This window comes from Arvicola amphibius, chromosome 5 (assembly GCF_903992535.2).
Source record: "Arvicola amphibius chromosome 5, mArvAmp1.2, whole genome shotgun sequence".
Lineage (NCBI taxonomy): Eukaryota > Metazoa > Chordata > Mammalia > Rodentia > Cricetidae > Arvicola > Arvicola amphibius.
Window position 1 is genome coordinate 62545526 of NC_052051.1, and position 23444 is coordinate 62568969.

At 40.1% G+C, this 23444-nt stretch overlaps 1 protein-coding gene across 1 annotated transcript in view; it reads left to right on the top strand.

The window, feature by feature from the left end:
* The window catches only part of Ryr3 (ryanodine receptor 3), a 429760-nt gene that overhangs the window by 81908 nt on the left and 324408 nt on the right, over nt 1–23444 (top strand). The window contains exon 7 of the mRNA XM_038331390.2: nt 4707–4814. Coding sequence (XP_038187318.2) covers nt 4707–4814 — 108 coding nt within the window. The remainder of the gene's footprint in view (nt 1–4706; nt 4815–23444) is intronic.

Genomic DNA, 23444 nt, shown 5'->3' on the forward strand with positions numbered 1-23444 from the left:
ACTGAACATATATTTTAATGTTCCTTACTTAGCCAGTGGTTATGTAATGAACATGGGAAAGGAGGTGAGATTAACTAGATGGACTTGGTAATTCCCCTTGAGTGAGAATACATACCAGTTTCTGACATTCTTCCTCTTCTCCTTGATCAGTGTATCTCTACAAATACCTTAGAAATACTCACACATTATCACAGAGAGTTCACCCATAATCTGTTGGTCCTTCTTGCCGTGGGTAATGTCCTGGGTGAAACTTGTTTTCACTGTGATCTCCATGGCTTGGCCTTACTGATGACTATTTGTGCTCTGTCCCATCAGTGGGAACCTGGACATCTTCTCTTTCCTTATTCTTCATATCCAATTAGTCACCATGCCAAATCTCTCCTAATTATTTCAAGGTTTTCTAAATACATCCATTAGTGTTACCCATTGCTTATAAAGATAAGATGCAATTTGTCCATAGCTGTCGCTACTATCAGCCATACATATCTAGATGATATTAAGGGATTACAGAGAATCAAACACTCGCTGTTTTACATACAAGGGCACTAAGGGAATCAGATCAATTTTTCAAAAACCCCGCTGCCTGTGCAATTGATTGACTCCTGTACTTCAAAACCTAGACAACGAAAAACAGATGGTGGTTAACTTTATGCGGGAAAGGCGATGATTCTCCGCCTTGTTATTAGCTCATCTCTTGGCTTCTTTGAAGGCTTCACTAGGAGGAGCTACTGCAATGTGGAATGGCTCTTGTTGGGTACTAAAGGAATGTGAAACGCTCTGCTAACAGGAGCATCAGATTCCCACCAGCTAGGCTGCAGCAAGCCTCAGAAAAGCCATGCTGTTGTGTAAGTTTACAGAGCATGGATGATAAATAGGCCTGCCTATCTGCAATTTTGCACATAGTGGGGCTAAATGAATCTTTGTCCCTGGCTTTCCAGGGCTCTGGCATCTCAAGGTTCTCTGTAGGACACTTTGAAATGAAATGCTTTTGTAGGCTAAGGACAGGGCTGGGAGAGTGGTGAGGAACTATTTCAGAACAGATGTCAACAGAGTCTTTCTCTCCGTGCTGAGAATCATCAAATATGTGCCCCATGTCTGGCAGACAGAGTGACTGAGGCAGAGGCTCCTGAGCCTCGAGACAATGAGCTGGCCTCCTGGGGGAACTCTCTTGGATGCAGACAAATGATCTTGGATGATCAAGTGGCCTTGGCTCATTCTTTAGGGGTATAGAGGTGGGAGCTCGGTCCAGTTTGGAGTTTAATTAAGGATGGCAGCTGGCATAGCTGGTCAGATGACTCTGCGCTCATTCATGTCACAAGTTGTGTTTTTTTTTTCTCCAGATATTTCTGTTACGCTGTTCTCTCCCCTGACACTGCCCACACATTATTCTGTGTGCTATTAAAGTGATGTGATCACTTTCCCAAATATAAAGAGTTGCAGGCAGGGACCACATGCTAGAAATACAGAAACAAAACCATAAGGATCTATCCACTTGAGATACATCCTCCTGATGCAAACTAGCCCCTGCTTAAATGTACCTATTCCTGCCATTTGTGAAATTAGTAAGATTTTCTTGATAATTTTAGTACCTGGAGGGAAAGGCCAGATACAATTGTAGCATGCCAATTGTCCGCGTTATCATCAACCCTCCATCTTAATGAACGATGGCACAGAGAAGAGCTCCTATCTCCCCTCCAAGCAAACCATACTGAGAGAAAAGGTTGATAAATCAGGTGATCTCCTGTAAGAAAAGGTCTTGGATACTTGGGGCTGTGGAGGAAATCAATTAAATGGATTGGTTATTAAAGACATATAAAATGAAACTATTTAAATGACCAGTTCAAAGTCCCCTTTCAAATATGAACTTTAACTGCAGATGTTTCTGAAAGGAAACTCTCCAAATCACACAGTCTAAAGAAGTCAAGGAGGACGAAAGACTGAATGAGTTCTGTATTCTAAACTGGTGACGTGAACTCCAGGTAGACACAGCTATATAAAATCTCCCAAGATGGCATAACTTGGGATACCGTGTTCAGTGGTATATGTTTACAGCATCGAGTCTCCAGGGAAATAGTTGATCATATAATTGCATACTGCCCATAATAGTGCTACAGTGCTCTGAGAGAGATGAGGTTCAGAGGCCTCTGTCTTGAGTCCCATGAAAATGAATTAATCACCTGCTTTAGGAATGCACTTTGAAAACAAAGCAAAGAAAAAACAACTGTGAAATAAAGATATGGTGATATTCTTTGTACATAGAACCCTTTCTCCTCGGTTCAACTGTTACGATGAGAACCGGGGAAATTTCTGTTCCACCAGAATTATGGGGCAACTAGATTTTTAGTTTTTCTGATTAGGCAGACCTCTGGAGAAAGAGCTCAAACAGAAAAATAGTCCCTCAAAGCCTTAATGGCAAAGTACTTCAAAACAAATGTCACCAAAGCTAGCTTTGGGATAGGATGGTCCGTGTCTAGGTTAATACTTTAATGATGGAGTCTTAACACTTTATTGAAAACAGTCACAGTAGGTCTAACAAAGAGTACATCATCTCACATTTAGGACAGCAAGTTCTTCGTTTTTCAGGACAATGAGGTTGGGAAGAGATGAGAAATATACAAACACATGAAAATAAAAGTAACTTAAAAGAGGCAATTCCATCATCTCTGTTTTTTAAATGAAAAACAGAAGCGATCTAGCTCTTAGTAATGGGCTACCTTTACCTTTAAATCAGACTCCATGGAAACGGTTTTCCATTTTGAAGCTTTAGGAGTCATTGTCAGTTTCTGCTTCCTATCCTGAGGAACAGACAGTAGGGGGTGGGGACTGCCTGTCTGTTCTCCTCAAAGGAAAGACGTATTTGAGAGACAGAGTTTATGTGGTTTACTTAGCAAAGCAAGCACTCCAAAGAGAGATTGGTGTGGGCTGTCCCAAAACAGGCATAACAGCAAAGTGGGGTCTATGCTGCATACTCTTCAAAAGGTTTTATGAATATTTATGAGCTATATGGAACGTGCTTGGGATAAGGTGATCCTTTTCCCCTCCCAAATCATGGATAGACCAGATCTCCTTTTTAGAGGATTTTTTTCCCTTCTGTTTCTCTAGAAAAGTTCACAAAGATACAGAAAGTGTTCCATTAGAAGCACAAAAGGCAAGGTCTTTTGAGGTACACATCATTAGTAGCCATGTTGAGCAATGCGCAGGCACTGACATCCTAGCATCAGCTTTGAGGACACACACCCACAGAGGATATTCTGACCATCGTGCGCAGCTACCTGGATGCAACTGTGCCTCTCTTGGATATTTCATGGTTAACTCCTTTTCCAGTCAGCTCAAGATTGTGTGATTCAGGTCATGACTCTGTCAGTGAAGACATTTTGCTATTTGTATTATTTTTCCTTAAGCAGGTTTTATGTTGAAGGCTGAGCCCAGGGTTTTACAATAGACCAGTAGCAGGCTACTCTGGGAGAAAGGACATACGTTGTCTGTGAGGGTCCTTCTGCCAGCAGCACCTCTCATGACCATCCTCTGCCTCACAGCCCCACATTCTCCTTGGTGCTATTCTTGTCATGCTGGTTTACTATCAAAAGAAGGATGGGCGTGGAGGACAGTCACAAGTTGTATTCCCAAGGAAGAGGGCGTACTATGAAATTTGACCATAAGGTCCTGAGGGCAACGACCTTGTTTTTCCTAGCTTTCTCATTATCAAACAGAAATGTAGTACTTAAATATTTGCCAATCTAAAATTTTCTAATTGTAAAAAAAAAAAAAAAAAAAAAAAAAAAAAACTTTACTGTCTAAATTGGTATGGGGAACAGTACAGGGTTAAATGCTTGAACCCTAGAAGACAGACGGCCTCCGTGTGAACCTGACTTAGCCAAATACAGTACTTTTGCAGATGACCTGAATGTCCTAAGCCTTCATTCCCTGGGCTATTAACTGGGGCATTAGGAGTACCTATCTAAATGGATGCTGATACAGACTAGGTGTGTTAACGTATGCAGAACATTTAGGAAAATACCTGACGTGGAGAACATGCTCACTTGAAGAGCATTAGCTATTGCCAGCAATATTCAGGGAAGGAGCTTTAGTCATTGGTAAGAAATATCTAGAACAATGCTAGTGTCGGGTTGATAACTGATTTCTGCTAAGTGACTCTAATATTAATCATGGCTATTATGTGAGTCATAAGTTTTCCTTGTTCAGACCTATGTTTATGTAGCTTTTAATCCCCTTGCTGCCTCTTTATGCATGATCAAATCCAGGTTTTCTTCACAAATAAGCAGATTTGCTATGTTGGGCTGTTGTAACCTAGAGCCACACTTTGTCTAGTTCTGTCCTGTGAATTCCTGCGGAGGAGACATCAGTGCATTTCTTCCTCCACTCAGTCTTGAGTGTAGATGAACCTTTCCTTCCTGCTCCTTCTTCAGCAGGGCCGTGTGTGTTCTTCACCCTTATGTACCACCCGTCTTCACTCAAGCAGATCCTGACATCTGGCCACTGTTCCCTCGAAGCTTTGCTGCTTTTCATCCTTTACAATCCAGCTTTTACGCCCTGTCTTAACTTGGGAAAGCTGCCTTGTTTACATTTCTGTCCAGCCAGCCAGCTGTCATTTTAGCTGGTAGGGGCCAGTGCCATTGTGATGCCCCTGTGTGACTGACCCCTGCCTGATACGCAAAGGCATCCTCACTCTGCTTTTATTTCCACAGTACATCCCTCCAGATCTCTGTGTCTGCAATTTCGTGCTGGAGCAGTCCTTATCTGTCAGAGCGCTGCAAGAAATGCTTGCGAACACCATTGAAAATGGCGGAGAAGGGGTGAGTACCTGCATCGTGCCCTGGGTTTGCATTAGACACCCCACAGCCGCAAAGCATACTTGGCATTTCGTCCCTCCGTGTAGAGATAGGAAGCCTTTCTTCCAAGTTTAGATACCTCTTACTCAGCAACTCTAATTCTTTCTCTTTTGGATTGACCGGCTTCCCTCAGAAAACAGATGAGCGCACCACTATCGCCGGCTGGGCTCCCTTCTCTGCCTCTTACTCCCAAGTTTTCCAGGGAACAAGGAGAGGCCAAGAGCACCTTGAGATTAAAAATGCCTGCGCTGCAGGTGATTTTTCCACGGAGAACCTCACTGAGATTTTATAACTCTGGGCAGAACACAACCAGGTTACAACAGTTGAGAGAGGTCTCCTATAGAATTCAGGCTGATTTCACTGATGATGAGAAAATACAGGGCTGCCTTAAAGTGCTGTTGTCATGACTGTTAAACTGAGAAGGGCGCTCTATTATCTTCCAGAAGGTTCTTCAGCCAGGGAGATGATTACCCAAATATTTCAGCATAATTTTCCTATCTGCTAAGGACCCACTCATTTATGTCGATTTCCCATCCAATACTATAATTGTAGTGCCTGGATATTCAAAGCCAATATCTCTGCCCCGTCCTCACTCCCCATGTTCCACCTGATGATGTCAACTCTGTCTCCTGGGATACTGCAAGAGCCTACTCACTATACTCATTCCTTTTGTACTGACTGCCTCCTCCAAGTCCTCCCCCTAGTCATGAATTCCTTTCTAAAATGAAGGCCCGATTAATTGCATTCCCTTATTTTCAATTCCTTCAATTCTCCAATACTTTGAGAGGAATTCCCAACTCCTCAACACAGCTGAAAGCCCTACTGTATTTGGTGAGCCCTGTTCATCTGCCTCATCTGTCACTAAATCCCACCAGCACTCCGTGTCCCAGACACACTAAACTCCTCCCACTGCCTCCACCATGCCAGTCCTCCTTGCCTCTGATCCTACCTGTCAGCTATTTCCTCTGTGTGGCCCGGCATTCCTCCTCCTCCTCTCTCTTCCCTTGTGTAATCCCTCCTTATCCTTCAAGGAACCAGTGTAGATATTTGATCAGCCCAGCAGCCTCCACTGGCCCTTCAAGTGTGTTTGTTACATGAAGACACTAAGCTTTTCGAAGGATGTTCTCTTCACTCTGCACTCTCATTGCAAGTTTTAATTTCTTTCTCCTGTCCCAGAGAACTTACTGCTCATGGGGAGGAGTTACTAAGAAGCATACTTTATTCTAATATGGCGTTGATAAAGTCATTCACAATACATTTGTGATTGCATAAACAGTAACCACAGACATGATTGAGTTCATGTTTACATTTTTTACATTATTTTCTAGACCTTAATGTGATCTTAGATAAGACCTCTGAAGGCTTAAAGCCAGAATGCTCTAACTTATATAGTTAGAGTGTCCACATCTCTAGGATCATAAATGCCAAAGGTTTGTGGTTTTCACTTTTCTGATTAGATTAATCTAATAATAATTTTCTCTGCTTCTCAAAGCATTGACCTGTGTCTTTTTTCCACCCCCTTTGACATCACTTCTCTCTTGCATTGACGTCAGCCCTCCGTGTCTCCATGCAGCTCACCAAGCATTGCTGAATTGATGAAACAGCAAGAAAACACTTGCTTATTCTTTTCCCAAGGATTCATCATATCCAGATTTCTTTGATGAGAAACTTGGCTGATTTTAAATATCACCATTGTTGGTATCAAATAAGACCTGCTCTGCTCGATCCTGAGCACTCAATAGACCCAGAATAGGTAAAGAGAGTAGAGTTTATTCCCAGAGTGAGTCCTTGGCTATTGTCTTATCCCATTATGTTCAAAGAGAATATTCCGAAGGGATCCTTGATATTCATCATTTATCTCAAATCACTCAGAGAATCCTATAAATAAGAAAGTAAACTTCTTTGTTACCAAGAATTTGATCCATAGTCTTAATGTTAACTTTGTCTTAAATAAGGACCAGTAACAAATAAAATAAGATAAAAGGCCAATTTAAAAAAAATTGAAACCTTAGTTCTAGAATATATTAAACAATGCCTCAATTACCACCTATGTTATAGCAGAAATTTGTTCAATATTAACATTTTAACATATATCTGTTCTTTATAATATTTAGATAGTTATATGTTAAATCTCATTGAAGAAATCTACTCTTTTGAAAACTCATTCAAAATAAATATCCATGACATTTTATTATTAGTTAGCCACTGGATAATAGTCACAATATCAATTTTTGTCTCCAAAATTTATCATATTTCCTTTCTGCGATATTTTACCAAAACAAGATCTAATAGCTGTTTCCTATCTTATTATCATTATCACTGTTCTCCACTGGAAATCTTAAAGATAGGAGAAGAGTGTTTTTAAAAGATGGAACACAGATGGAAATGATTTCTCAAAATTATTATAGTTTTAGCATCCCTTTAATGACTCCACAAAACAGTTACCTAGATAACAGCTTCAGGCACTACAGCCTACTTGCAATCCTCTCACACTTCCATCTGGGCTCTTAGTCTTTAGTGTGAGAAATGCTATTTTTATATAATCTCTCGTGTCTGTTTGTTTTTGCTTTCCTGAAGTGACTGTGCACATTTACTATTAGCTCTTAATTTGATTTTAGAAGATAATACTCAGCAGGGAAGAAAAAGAAGTCTAAAAAATAAGAAGGAAAAAATAAAGAAGGAAGTGAGCTAACACGACAGAGTATAATGAGACTCAGGGGAGCCCGGGGATGTGTGAGCAGGAGGCTGCCTCCTTTTGATGACATGCCGTTCTGTTTGGAAATGGCCATTTACTGCTTTTAAATAAGTATTACTTTCAGTAATGATCACGACTGCCACCAAACAGAATGCCTTGAAGAGTGTCATTTTTTTCCCTTCTAGTCAAAAATTGGTCTTTGCGTGCTGCACCTGTTCACTGCTGTGTAGCAACTCGGCATTTAAAAAAAAATGATTTTGGTTGTTTGCACTTTTGCGTGATGCGTGTACAGAAGCTTTTTGCAAGGATCTACCATTCTGCAGCAGTTTCTCTTGCTAACAAAGATACCTAGCCAAATTTAACAGTGGAGAATTATTATCGAAATGTCCTTAGTGGCAGCGAGTGGCATATGAAAGCCAGCTATATGTTGAAAGGGAAAATTGTGAGGGCCTCTGGGCAGAAAGATCCAATACCTTTCAGAGAGTGCCCAAGCTAACCTCACCTCTGGATCATCTCCTCCCGATCTAATCTTACCTAATTTTATTTTGGAGATTATCAAAGAATTGACACTTGGCATGAAGCCGACTCTATAGCAGGTATTTGAAATAAAATGTTTGCATGCAAATATTAAAATATTTTCAGATTTTTTGTTGACCTCTAGTTTCTGGAATGTTCGTGAGCATTTAGCATGATGTGGAGCCAAGAACAATGCTCATTTCCCTCAAAGCCCCAATCCCTGCACCATCTAAAAATAACTAATTTGTAGTATAGCAACATGCCTAAGAATCACACAGATATATTTTCAGTCTTTACTATTCTCACAAGGTTGTCTCTAGAATAAATTGTCTTTTCTATGCCTTAATTTCCACCTCCCTCAAATGCACCCTTCCACACAGACTGATAACCAAAGAAGATCAGTACTCACAACTGCTTGTCGGAGTGCACAGAGGTTCAGCTATGTTATCTCTCCACTAACTCCTATCACAAGTTTGTTTGTTTGTTTTAGAAAAGTTTACACTACAACATAGGAAAAAATCCCTTATGAAATGGCCTGGTACATATCAAATCTAGTGCTGCACAGCTCCAGATGAGTTCTGACACTAAATGACACAATGCCTCTAGTAATGATAACCCTTAACATGTTTACCAACTGTACATTTTTTGATAAGAGTTCTGACTTTATCAGTGTCAGTCCTATAGTACTAAAAGGAGAGATTAAATATGTATATGTTTACATATATATGTACACACTTATATATAAGTAAGGCCATGGTTGCAATGTGAATGTTAATTTTATCCATAACCTGGAAGCTTAAAATTATGTTTGACTTTATAAGCTTAAAGCATCTTGCTAATACATTCAACCTTCTAACATTGATAGGAAATGTGACCTGGAAAGATATTATCTCTGCAAGACCCTTCATCACAAATACCCTCACAGGGGTTCTTCTCTATTTCTGTGTATTATGTATACAATAGCCATTAGCTCTAAAATGAGCTTCAGATTCCTTTTGTTTGACCTTGTCCTTAGAGTGGGTGCTACTATGCACAGAACATTTGCTAGAGCAATTTTCATATATGATGTGGCATGCTTATCATGTATTGACCCTTATTGAAGATGACATGTCTATGCCTATTGAAGCTAGGAGCTGTTACTGGGGATCATGTGTCCTTGGAAACAACCAATGAGGCAAAGATTAGATTATGCTATTTGTGTAAAAGACCTACAGGCAGGATACTTTACTGTAGTTTTTTTTACCCTTACGGCCAAGTTCAGGATACTCAGCTATCACATCAAGTTACAGGAGATTGCATAACAAAAAGGAATCAGCCACATCTCATGCTTCCAGGTAGCAGACAACAAATCACACAGTTACCGATGAAGGTTTCCAGAAGACTTTTCCTTTAATGGCAGAACTCTTGCTTAGGGACTATGTGAGAACTCCTCCAGAATGAAGAAGGCTAAATGAATGTTTTCCACCTTCTTCCTGGGCCTCTGAATCTCCACAGACATCTCTGTATTACAGAAATGAAGGAGCTGCCCCAACCCATCATCTAGTTTTAGCTTCTGAGTTGAGGTCTTTGTGTTCCCCTTCTAATTGTCAAAGGAAAAATTCGGATTGAGAATGCATTTTAATAAGAAGGGAACAAGGTCTCTGGAGGAAATGGGCACATTGTGAATCAGCTTGATACCCATTTCCAATGTTAAAAATATTGCACTTTTAGACTTTTGCTCAACTATGTTCATAGCAGCATTATTTGTCATAGCCACAAACTAGAAACAACCTAAATGCCCCTCAGACAAAGAATGGATAAGGAAAATATGGTACAGTTACACAATGGAATACTACACAACAGGAAAAAAATGACATCTTGAAATTTGCAGACAAATGGATGGATCTAGAAAGCATCATATTGAGTGAGGTAACCCAGACCCAGAAAGACAATTATCATATGTACTCATATAGACATAAATCAAAGAAAAACACCCTAAAAATCACAATCCCAGAGAACCTCGACAACAATGAGGACCCTAAGAGAGACATACATGGATCTAATCTACGTTGGAAGTAGAAAAAGACAAGATCTCCTGAGTAAATTGGGAGCATGGGGACCATGGGAGAGGGTAGGAGGAGGGGGAGAGGAAGGGAGGAGAGCAGAGGAAAATATGTAGCTCAATAAAAACAGTTTTTAAAGTGGAAAAATTACACCTTTAAAAAAGAGAAATAAATTGTTTAATGGTTCACTTCCAACAGTAGGTAATTTATTATGTCTTTGGACTACTTTATAAGGCTTTCCTTTTAGAAGAAGTACAAGGTTACCTGTGTTCATGTGGTGATCTAATCCTAGCTTGCCTGCTTGTACACAAACCCTAGAGTAGCATAGCCAGGCTACCCTCTAATAGTCACGGTAGGTCTGAAAATATGAACATTCTTTATACTTGTTGATAAAGAGCTACTGCCCCAAGCTGTTCAAACCTTTGGTGTGGTGACTTTGTCACAGACTCTCAATGCTTTCCCAAGGCCATTGCCTCTCAGAGTATTAGCTTGAGGGCAGCCCCCTCCATCACTCGGTTTGTAAAACTAGGACGTCACATCATTCCATTCTTAACTGGAGATCTCATAGTGCAATGGTAGCATGTCTCATTCCATTAAATTCTTAATTAGTTTGACTTGACCTTGCTTTTTCTTAAGAAGGGAGAAAATCAGTAACAGATTCTGAAAGCTGCCCTTATTCATTTTTTAATCTATTGCTGGTTATCAACTCCTATTATGAAACCAATAATATTTTTGTGCTCACACAATAACAAACCCCTTGGTAAGTTGCCCTTTTCTGCAAATGTTTATCAAAACCTGCATTAGAATCCCTTCTACAGATTCGCTTGTGGCAGGTGGCTGTGTTGACGGCAAAGCTGAAAGACAGAAGTTTTAGGTTTGGTCCTAATGCTATGAACACTTAGAAACGTAATTCTTACAGATATAGGGCTTTTGTTACAGCATCCCTGAAAGAGGACATTGTTTAGGGAGTCAATCCCTGATGGTTTGATATGCCAAGTTAAAATGGGAAGTGTCAACACCTTACTTCCTCTGGAATATCTTGTTGACTGTAGCCCATCACTAAGTCCCTGTGGAAATGCTGAGCTGTCCATATCAGCCACTGTGCTCACTCCTACATTTAGACAGAATGAATTCATGTGTCGGTTCTTTTTCTGCTGTGGTGTGGGCAAAGACAACCTTCCGAAGTCCACCCAGGACAGAACCTCTGAGGGGACAAGTGTTGATTATGTACTTTGACCTTGAGGAAACCTGGTTCTCCTGAAAAATTCCTACAGAAGGAAAGTTATTCCATCATTTTCACAAGATTTGTTTCTTCAAATAGCCAGCCACTGTTTTTTAGAAATTAAATGCTGTTATAGATGAGAGATTTGCAAACTAAAGTTCCCGTGGTTTTGTTTTTCACACACTAAATTGTCAAAATGTATTTATTTTCTCTTTCTCACTGTTCTGCCACAAGCTATGATGTGATTCAGGGATTTTGTGCTGATGGATGGATTAAAATATTTCTGTGGTAAGATTATATATATATATGGTGAAATTAATTGTTAACTTATATTTCATTTTTGGACTAGTCTTTTCGATAACAGTACTTACTTAAAATATTCAATCTTGAAGACATTACTTACTTCACAGTAAAAGCCTTCTTTAATTAAAAAAAAGCTGATTAATTTGTTACAATAATCCTAAGAGAAAGAACTTACTAATTACCTGGTGTAGGGACTGGCCGTTTTCCTTGAGCAGATTTTCCTGATGTGAATAGCATCATGGGAAAGTCGGAATTAGGCTATAATACTTTGTGTGTTTGCTCTCTTAGAGACATCAACACTAAAAAAAATGAAAAATAGCAGCGTATTTCAGCATATAGTGCTACTTATGATTGTAGCTAAAATAGAATAGTTGACAGGTTGGGTGTCTCTACTCCCTTGGTTCTCACTGCGTTCTGTTTCTGTTTTCTGTAGCGAGCCTCAATCAAGTCCTCAAATGAGTTGACAACTTTCAGAAAATCCTGTGCTCACTAAAAACATCCATTCACTGTTCTATTTCTTATTTTGCTAGCTCAGTGACCTCTCGGAATGGGTATGTTTCTCCCTCCTTAATATACACGTACTTTGCATGGACACCTGACTTCAGTTGTGTTTGTAACGATCTGGGCCTTTCACTTGTTAAGTGTTCAGGTCATTTCCATTCTCTGTGCTTCTGCTATTTTAAAAACATAATACCACTGTACCACACGTTTCGATCTCGCAGAGCTGAGAGGTGGCTGCACACTTCAAAATCCCAGCCAGGCTGCTTGTTCTACCACGGCTCTGCAGTTGGGAGAACAGCTTGTCTGTGGACTTGTGGTCTGCTTTTGTGGGTTTTTTTGTTTGTTTGTTTGTTTGTTTTTTTGTCAGATTATTTTTCCTCTTCAAGATGTTGAAAGTTGTTTTTCAAAGTTTCTCTTTTTTTCTCTTTTTTTTTTTTTTTTTTTTTCATTTTTTAGGAGCTCATGATTAATCTTTATTAACACAACATCTCCTTTTAATTCTACGTATACGCTTTTAAACATTAACACTATAACATTAAAATTTTCCCATAATATTAAAAGGCACTCTCAGGGAATTAGTTGACCAATATAAGTTCATTCTTTGCAGCTTAATATCTGTAGTATGATTAAGTCACCGTGTTTAGAACATAATATGAGTGACCACAACTCCATATTCAACGTTTATCTGAATGTCAAATAATACATAATGCCATTGAGTGAAATTGCTGTTGGCTTTCAAACTTTTACAAGGGTAATTGTTAGCATGACACGAGTCCGTTTGACTTAATTCTGAAGTTCTAAAATGGTTCATGCCTCTTGGCTTGCGTGGATACAGATATAGTCTCAATAGCTTGTGTCCTTAGATTTCAAGTTGATGAGACGGCACAAGTGTGCAGCCTTGCCTTCATTCAAGCTTCCAGGCGCTTCTGAGTTCTGGTGCTATTATGCAACTCCAGCTCGGCTCATCCATAAGGCTGGAATTCATAATAAAAATGAAAAAAGCTAGTTTGGGATTCTTCTGTTTCTCATGTGATATCTCCCCAAGTGACCCAATAGAACAATTAAATGTTAATGCCAACAGTTAAGAAGAACCCTTGAGGTTAACTAGCTTTTTGCATTTCTTCACATCCCCGTAGAAACATTTTCAAGTGAAAAGGTGCACAGAGTTTTTAAAGCCCCAGATCCTCTCAGATCCTCCACTTTGTACTTCTTGCTGCAGCTTTAGTGCCATTGCTTGTTCTGTGATGATTCCATCCTCTGCTGAAGTGAAAACCGCACATGAGACCAGTATGCCAATGTGGTCCTGATGGTGTCTTGTAGTCGGTTGACTGTCACACAGACCCTGGGGTTCTTGCCATTCCGGCTGTGGGCACTGAAACACTGGTAGGATAGCTTTGTCCAGTGGCCGCAGCCGTCTTAGAAAGCACGACTTTCCAGTTAGCAGGGGCATTTTTTTTCTGCCTTTTCAATTTTTCATGGCAAAAAAAAATTGAAACATATTTATCAAACTTTAGTGGAAGATAAAAAGAATTTGGGTATCTGAGCTTCTTCTAGTACACTGATACGTTTTCACGAGAGATTTTGCAGAATTAAAGATAAATAATCGGTATGGAGAAGTGGCTGCTAAGATAAGCCGTAGCAGCCAGATTCTGCATCAGGAGGAGTCACAACTGCGAGTTGTTAGATATGTGGATTTAAGGGCAATATTTTCCGATGCTTTCTTTTACCAGTAAAGCACATTTGGAATTCAAGAAATCCTAAGAGAATAGAAACCCTTCCATTTATTTATTAGACAATTTCTTTGATCATGTATTTCATTTTTTAATAGCTACCAGAGTTTAAATAATATATATTTGCAGAGAGAAATTGGTTGAACTGGAGAAAATAGCTTGCTTCTGTTTTGCAAAATATTAGTAAAAACATCAATTTGGATAACTGAGTAAATAAAAATTAGCCTAAAGCCAGAGAGTTCCTGATCCCAGTGGGGGCATTATAATCTTCATTTGAATAGGAACCTGTGGCAAGTGTCCCCAGCTCCCACTGTCTGGCTGGGTCTGAGGCGATGCAGTAAAAGAGTGAGAAGAAAGCAGAAATAAAGACTAGAAGTTCCGGAAGACCCAGGGAGTGAAAAATGGCCCCTGTTCTGCAGAGGCTAGCATAGCTGTTGGCGAAGACAGACACTGACAGTTTCTTTAGCTTCTCTTCCGTTCAGGCTTTGACTAAGGATGCAGGGGCGAACAGGGGGTGTCAAGACAGACTGAATCATTAAGAATGGACCTGGGAAGTTTACATTAGAAGAACCTGCCCTTGCTGACTTGCCTGAGCCCTGCTCATGATGGGACTGTTCCTAAATACTGCCGTTTTCCTTTCTTTCCTATGAGGAAATTGAGCAGAACATACTTCTTTTCTGTGTATTTATCTCGATCATTTTCTAAAATTATGACTTGTTTTTAGAAATTTTCAGAGCTGTTTCTTAAGTACAGAAATTTCCAGACTTTAAATTTTTTTTTATGGGTACAGATAACTCAGCTGTGAGCACTGGGTCAGTCGTGCAGAGAAGGCTATGGTGTTGACTTTCTAAAATGAACTGTTTCTCTCTGCTCTGCAGTTCACCGTGCAGCTGCAGAGCGAAGAGAGACACCACGTCCCAGCATCCTGAACAACTGTGTCTCCACTCTTTGCTACCCTGGCAACTTTACATTTTATCTTCCCCGTGGGGATTTTTCCATGCCAGCTTAGTAAAGACTATCTCCAAATGCTGATCCAAGTTTAGAAGTTACCTGCATTTCAAAATTAATGATCCAGTACCTCAAATGCATATTCTTTCAGCCTAGAAATGGGTCCAATAACTTCTGTATCATCGTGAACTATGACTTCCTCACACTGAGGGATAAAGGAAAGATAATGAACAGGACAGCCTTCCAAAATCTTTGCTCTGCCTGTGTTGATTGTGTGGTTAGTCTTGGCTCCACATTTATATCCAGCATCTTGTCAGGAGGGGCAAACCTCAGGGGTGATTCTGGAAGCCTCAGAGCTGTGTAGACACCAGAAGTGGTATCTCTGTGACCCAAGGCATTTGACCCCCTGGTTGTCCAGTGGATGAACAACTGCTAACTTCTCAATCCATTATTCTTTCTAGACTTCTGTTTGGACAGGTATCATAGATGTGGAGACAAAGGAACAATACCTGATTTACTGTGTTCAGTCTCCATCAGTGGAAGCAGCAGTAACTCTGTATATTCCCAGGCTTATTCCAGAAGACAGTGTCAATTGAACTTACTATAGTATCAAATGGACCCCCTAGCATCTTTCATAACCCTAATCTTTTTCTATAACACAGATGCTATCTGGATGCTTGTCTCTCTCCTCATGTGAAGCTACTTAGACTAAGCTGACTTCACCTCTAACTGTATTGATTTTATCTGTTATTTGTATTAGATTTTTATTAGATTTTGCTGCTCTAAGAGCACTGGAGAATAGCCAGTTCATACAGCTAAATCCTTGATCCTATCAGGGCCAACTCTAACTGGTTTCTCACGTCTTCTAATATTTTACTTGCAGGAATTTCAGATGATGCACGATTCTGCCAGTCCCCTTTGCCAGTCAGTCCATAACTGCGTACTTTTCTCCAAATATATTAACTTCATCTTCATGCTTTTCACCAATGTAGATAGTTTTAGTACATAAAAGATATCACTCAACATGTGGAAAGATGGCATTGCTGAACTTATCTCCCTGCGTAAAAGGAATGTGTTTATATCTTTCTTTTTATTTTATTTATTGGGCCTTACTATCAAAACATAATTCTAACATAAGAAAAACAGCCTGTTTTATGTTTAGTTTTCATAATCTATGTTTACTCTAAAAGTCAGTTCCTTTAGTCCCTCCTTCTGAAGAGTGACATTTTGATTACTGAATCTTCGGAAATATGTCAAAATAATCAAAAGATTTCCATATTTTACATCTCCCATGCTCTGTTCAATAATGGCGACTTCAATTTTTTCCTCACAATTCTGGTGTAAGATTGAGGAACATCCACCCCAGATGATCGTGTTTTTGACATACGTATGTATATGCATCCCTGCAGAGCAAAGGGCATCAGTGTCAGTAAGAGCAGCTTTATATGCATAAACTTGATCCAGGAAGAGGAGCTTCAGGCTAAATCCAAAGTTTTATTTTCTTCTACACCCCAGGGGTTCCCAAGCGGGAAGCTGCTGTGTCAGTTTCTATAATATCCCTGGTGTTCCTAAGCCTCCTGGAGCAAGGTCCAGCTGGCTTCAGACCATTTAGTTTGTAGCCCATGAGACCTTGCATAGCATTCTGTATCAGCCGGAGTTCCTGCAGTGCCAAGGACTGGCTTAACAGGAACCAGTAACCACCAAGAAGAGACAAGCCAGGTCACCATGTTAACGAAATCAGAGTCAAGACCAGATCCTACTACCCAGTGTTCTCTCCCATCCTAAGTAGCCTTTCTAATTACATCCTTATTTTATAATCTACCTATTAAAAAATAACTTCAGGTTGCGGTTAGCAGCTGCTACAAGATTTTGCTTTGAAACTCAAATGTTCACCACAATAACCATTTCTCACAATATGCCATATTCTTGGGTCAGAATCGTCTTACATTCCTATATCTCGTAAGATATATTCCGAAGTACAGGCATCCTTTTCTCTTAGATTCCCGGATGCTCCCTGCTTGATCCAAGCAAGCACGTGTTTTTAGGATGACCACTTTCACAGGACAAAAAATTGAGCAAATCTTTAATGCCTCACTGCGAGAGATTTGGGATGAAATTATGGTGCTTAACTATCTCTGCGCCCTCGCTCACGTCACCCCCAGTCTCAAGCCAAACCGAGAGGATTTGGTCTAATCAGAAAGGCTACCTAAATCTTCTTAGTGACAGTATAAGACTTTATTTGTATAAAGAACGTGGATTTATCATTCACAGTGGCGAATAAAGTATGTGTCTAGGCTCCGTTTCCCCTACCCCTTGTTAAATATGAAAACCTAATAAGACATTTTGTTCTTTTCGAAATAGCTGACATCCTGTGATCCATAGTTGTGCTACACTGTGTTGAACCCTCCACTCACTTAATAAAGAGTGCTCCCGTGCTCCTTTCCGTCTTCTGTATCCCGGCAAGGCCTTCTAGGGTGTCAAGGAGGACTTCACTTCCTGACTGTTCAAGCTGCATACATAGCTCTTGCTGTAGACTGGTAAATAGGTGGTGATATTATTACAAGAAATAGGAGTAGCCTGCTTCATTCCAGTCTGTCTACTTTTCTCTCTAGTTCTGCTTCTCCCTGAGGGCTGCTTGCTCACGACTGTTTTCAGACTCCATGTGATTGCTCTTTGAGTGCCTGGAGACCCTGATCAGCAGTGGCTCCTCCCAGTGGAAGAAGTGGCAATGCAATGCCCTTTTAAGTATCAAGTTCTATCACATTGCATTATCAGTAACCACAAAGCCCACTGAGAAACACAACTGACTTGGTTTTCCCCATCCATTGAAAAAGACAAACAAAAAAGAAAAAACACACACACATACACAAAAGGTAAACAAATACAACTGAGTTTTAGTTTCATTAATGTTACAGAACTTTTAAATTCTTAATGATTTTCCCCCTAAGTTGTGAGCAAAGGCATTTTTGAGGTGGTGGTTCACTGCCCTCCCCCTCTCCAGGAGCTTTGTGAGAACTCCACTTAAAATGCTTTCTTGTCTTATAGCAACACTTGCTATGAGGCCCTGTGGCTGAGGGAAGTTGGTTTTGCTCTCAGCCCGGGATGTTATCCTCTCCGTGTCAGTATGATAAATTCCCTTTCTACACAATGGGGAGAAAATAGATCAGATGGTGTGTGCTCTATTCGGGGCCCGGCTTCCATTCAAAAATGCAGAGGAGAAATGTTTTTAAAATGAGGTTTTCTTTTCCTCTCTGACAGAAGACCTAGGTGGTAAGAATAACATGTAAACCTAGACTACGCTTCTGGAAAATGGGATTTTGACAGCAGCCAGTAACAGGACTGACTGTCTAAGTATTAAATTATTTACAACTCTGAGAGATACCTATTCTGCAGACTCGGACAAAAGTCGAGTTGTGTAGATAAGCATGCATAATTCTGAGTAAGGCATACCTTGAAGGCCTGGAGACCTACAAGACACAGAAGCCGAAGTGAGCATAAGATGAGAAATGACTGATCCCTCTATTGAGAGATGTGTGTGTCAAAGAAGAAATTATGCTGGTCCCTGTTTCCTAGCTGACTCTTTCCCTAACTGTATCTCTACCTCCATGTAGGTTCTGAGGCGTACAGAAGTGAGAAGCATGGCTAGATTGTATAGGACTCGATGAGAGAAGTATCCAGATGGCTGCTAATGCTGAGAGGGTGTGTGGATCATGGGTAACTAAGGGAGGGTTGGAACTCTTCCTCTATCAAGACTGGGTTGTCTTGAGCCATCACCTCATACAGATTTTGTAGTAGAGCTAAGGTCTTTCCATGTGTCACATGTATGGCAATAGAGGTAAGACGGTGGCAGAGAGGTGATAATAACTGTTCTAAAATTATCAAAGTCATGAGGAGGCAATGATATTTGTTTACTGCATCGATGAAGTTTTGGAGAAATTTTAGGAAACAATCATGAGTCGAATAGGTTGCTTCTGAGAGTAGTGTAATTACCAATTGCCAAGTGTCTTGCTAATGCCATGGATGCAGAGTCTCCAATGATTGAGGAAGTTCCAGAAGTGTGGATCTTGAGCATAACTGTGTTCCAGTTCCTGAGAACCACTCTAGGAATGAAGGTTGGTATAGAACATTTACCTGGAATGCATAAAAGTCTGTATTCAAACCTTAGTAACCATATAGCTCCCTGTAAAAATAAGACAACAAAAGAAGATCAAGGGGATACAAATCAGAAAAGAAGTAGTCCAACTCTCACTATTTGCTGATGATGTGATAGTTTACATAAGTGACTTTAAAAATTCTACCAAGAGCCGGGCGGCGGTGGCGCACGCCTTTAATCCCAGCACTCGGGAGGCAGAGGCAGGCGGATCTCTGTGAGTTCGAGACCAGCCTGGTCTACAAGAGCTAGTTCCAGGACAGGCTCCAAAGCTACAGAGAAACCCTGTCTCGAAAAACCAAAAAAAAAAAAAAAAATTCTACCAAGGAACTTCTACAACTCATAAACACTTTCAGCAGCAGGATACAAGATTAACTCAAAAAAATCAGTAGCCCTCCTGTACACAGATGATAAATGGGCTGAGAAATAAATCAGAATCACCCTTCAAATAGCATAAAATATCTCAGAGTAAATCTAACCAAGCAAGTGGAAGACATATATGAGAAGAACTTTAAATTGTTGAAGAAACAAATTGAAGAAAACACCAGAAAATGGAAAACTCTCCCATGATCTTGGGTAGGTAGAATTAACATAGTAAAAATGGCAATCTTACCAAAAGCAATCTACAGATTCAATGCAATGTCCATCAAAATGCCAGAAAAATTCTTCACAGACATCAAAAGAATGGTACTCAACTTCATATGGAAAAACAAAAAAATGCAAGATAGCCAAAACAATCCCATACAATAAAGGAACTTCTGGAGGGTTCACAGTCCCTGATTTCAAACTCTACTACAGAGCTACAGTGCTGAAAACAGCTTGGTATTGGCATAAAAACAGGAGGACCAATGGAACAGAATCGAAGATCCAGATATTAATCCACACACCTATGAACACCTGATTTTTGACAAAGAAGCAAAAAATATAAAATGGAAAGAAGAAAGCATATTTAAAAAATGGTGCTGCCATAACTGGATATCAACATGTAGAAAAATGAAAATAGATCCATATCTATCACCATGCACAAAACTCAAGTCTACATGGATCAAAGACCTCAACATAAAGCCAACCACGTTGAATCTCATAGAAGAGAAAGTAGGAAGTACACATGAATGCTCCCTAAATATAACCCCAGTAGCACAGACACTGAGAGAAACAATTAAGAAATGGAATCTCCTAAAACTGAAAAGCTTCTGTAAAGCAAAGGACACAGTCAACAAGACAAAATGGTAGCCTACAGAATGGGAAATGATCTTCACCAACCCCACATCAGAGGACTGATATCGAAAATATACAAAGAACTCAAGAAATTGGTCATCAAAAGAACAAATAATCCAATTTTTAAAAATGGAGTACAGACCTAAACAGAAAACTCTCAACTGAGGAATCTAAAATGGCTAAAAGACACTTAAGGAAATGCTCAACATCCTTAGTCATCAGAAAATGCAAATCAAAACAACTTTGAGATTCCATCTGACACCTGTAAGTATGGCCAAGATCAAAAACACTGATGACAACTTATGCTGGAGAGAATGTAGGGTAAAGGGAACACTCCTGCCTTGCTGGTGGGATTGAAAACTTGTACAGCCTTTGGATATCAGTATGGCGATTTCTCAGAAAATCAGAAAACAATTTTCGTCAACACCCAGCAATACCACTTTTGGGTATATACCCAAAGGATGTTCAATCAAACCACAATGACATGTATTCAACTAAGTTCATATCAGCATTGTCTGTCATAGCCAAAAGCTGGAAAGAAGCTAAATGCCCTTCGACTGAAGAATAAGTAAGGAAAATGTGGTACATTTACACAATGGAATACTACGCAGCAGAAAAAAATAATGACATCTTAAAATTTGCAAGCAAATGGATGGATCTAGAAAACACCACATTGAGTGAAGTACCCAAAGCCAGAAAGACAATTATCATATGTATTCACTCATAAGTGGATTTTAGACATAAAGCAAAGGAAACCAGCCTACAAATCACAATCTCAGAGAACCTAGACAATAATGAGGACCCTAAGAGAAACAGACATGGATCTAATCTACATGGGAATTAGAAAATGACAAGATCTCCTGAGTAAATTGGGAGCATGAGGACCATGGAGAGGGTTGAAGGGAAGAGGAGAAGAAGGGAGGGGAGAAGCTCAATAAAATCAATTAAAAAAAAGAATTATCCTGAGATAATATCCTATGGCCCAATACAGACCAGAGAAATCAAAATCTCAATCTCGGGAAAGTGGCCCACTTTTTGTGTTGTGGGTTTCTTTTTTTGTTTTGTTTAATGCAAAGTTCTTTTTTTGGTCTATAGCTGGGATCCAGGCCTACATCTCCATAATGAACCCACACAGGGTTCAGAAGAGTGGTGCCCTCAGAACAGCATCTGGTCCTGATGCAGAAGCTAAGTATCAGGATCAGCTGATCTTTCATCTGCAGACCCCATGCATACAGAGCCCAGAGAACGAGTTTCTTCACCTAATGTCACTTCCTGTGCTGCTCAGAGAACTCAAGCTGTTTTACTTAGGTATATAAAGTTGGCTTTAGACACATTCCATGGCTGTAGAGAAAACAGCATGAATTCATCTTTATACAGCAGGATCATAGTGGGGTCAGTACAGTGGGGACAGAAGCGTGATAAAATAAATGAGGGCAGTTGTTTAATATAGCTAAGAAGAGAAAAAGTAAATGGTAACTTTAAGAACTTCAGAAGAGAAAATGGACAGAATCAAACAGCAAACAGTTTGAGGTGCTTTTGAATACATAAAGGTAATGGTGCTTACACCCACTAAGAGTTACTGTGTGCAAGTAGTAGGTGTTTTATCCTATTTTTAAATCTTCCAGTGTCTGGGATAAACTAATATTTTAGTAGAGAAAAATAAAAGAGATAATGTTAAAGTTTTCAGTTCTTAGTACTCCAACCATATTAGGTTCTTGGTAGGAAATATTGATTATACATTAAACGTGGTAAAAACAAAGAAAATGTTGGGCAAAGTTCCTCGTCCTGACCCTGTATGGCATTGGTCTGCTATTTCACCAGCAATCTAGTATAGGGAATTCAAATAACAACCAGGGTAGTGACTGGGGGAAAAAAAAATCTGGCTGACGAGTCTTTTTCTGTGAGGAATGAACTTGGCACTGTCTGGTTCTACGAAATCTGTTTGATGTGGAAGAAAGGGGGAAAATTAATTCTAATAAAAAAAGTACTTGGCTCATTTCTTTCCAAAGTATACTTGTCATCGGTCTAAATGTCACTAATGCCTTGACAAATAGCCTGTCAGTTTGTTCTTTTAAAGGTGCCTTGACTTCTCAAGGCTGCGTATTAGAGCTGCCACCCTGGCAACCCAGTCTCCCCATAGCAGAGATGCTCAAAGAGTGGAATCAGCTCAGAAAAGCCACCCAAACCAGCCACCCGCTCACCCTTGGTAGAGGATACACACCCTCCCACTTCAGGTGCAGTGCTTGCCACAGCTCGGGCCTAGTAGGGACCACAGTGTCTTGTCACCAACCACAGTAGCTCAGGACAGGAAGTAGGGAAATAGTTACACAAATCTGCAGCAATGCTTAGAAGTCAACACCTTTTGTCAGCTTTGGGAGTTGAACCCAAGGCTTCATATGCTCTAATTGTAAAGCTTGGTCACCATTCTTTCACCAGCCTAGATTTGCTTTTGAAGATTTGGAAGGAAGAAGATTCCTTGGGTGTTTAGCCACGCCATTGGGGTTTAAGAGTACAGCATCCTGGGGCTCTTCCTTCTGAGGAGGAGCATTTTGTTTCAGAGAAGAACCAAGTTTGTCTCCACAGCAGTAGTACTACCATCTCCAAATGACCCAAGTCAATTTATCCTTACCCAATGGACCACACTCAAGTGCAGTAGATACTGGGTAGGCATCCTAGAAGAGCCTATAGTATGCTGTGTGTGTTTCTGCACCAAGTGATAAGTATACTTTGGAAAGAAATGAGCCAGTTACTTTCTTATTAGAATCATTTCCCCTGACTTCTTTCTCAACCATATTTCATGACCATAAAGACCCAAAATTCTCAGTTTCTTAAATTAGACTCTATTGTCCTAGAATACTTTCATCAGATTATAAAATTAATGACATGAATTAAATTCTTTAACCACCTTTTCATCCAAGAGAAATCATCCTAGGGACTTCCAAAAGGAATGGCTGGATGGATCCAATAACTCATAAAGCAGGAGACTAGTGAATGTTGCATATAGTGGCAGGCATGAGTCAAGGAATATTGTTGAATTTGTTTAGCAATAAGATGCATGTATTTAAAAAATAAAGGAGGTCATAAGAGAGCAGCCTCTCTGAGCAATCTGCAGGGCATCTTCTGTGCTGCGGGATGCAGAGACAGTGAGAGGACAGCCTTGGGATGTGGGAAGTGAGGTTCCCTGGGATCACTATTGCCCTACCGCCCTCAGGACAACAGCTTAGAAGCCGATGGAGTAGTGATGACCATAGGCCTTCTGTCACCATGTG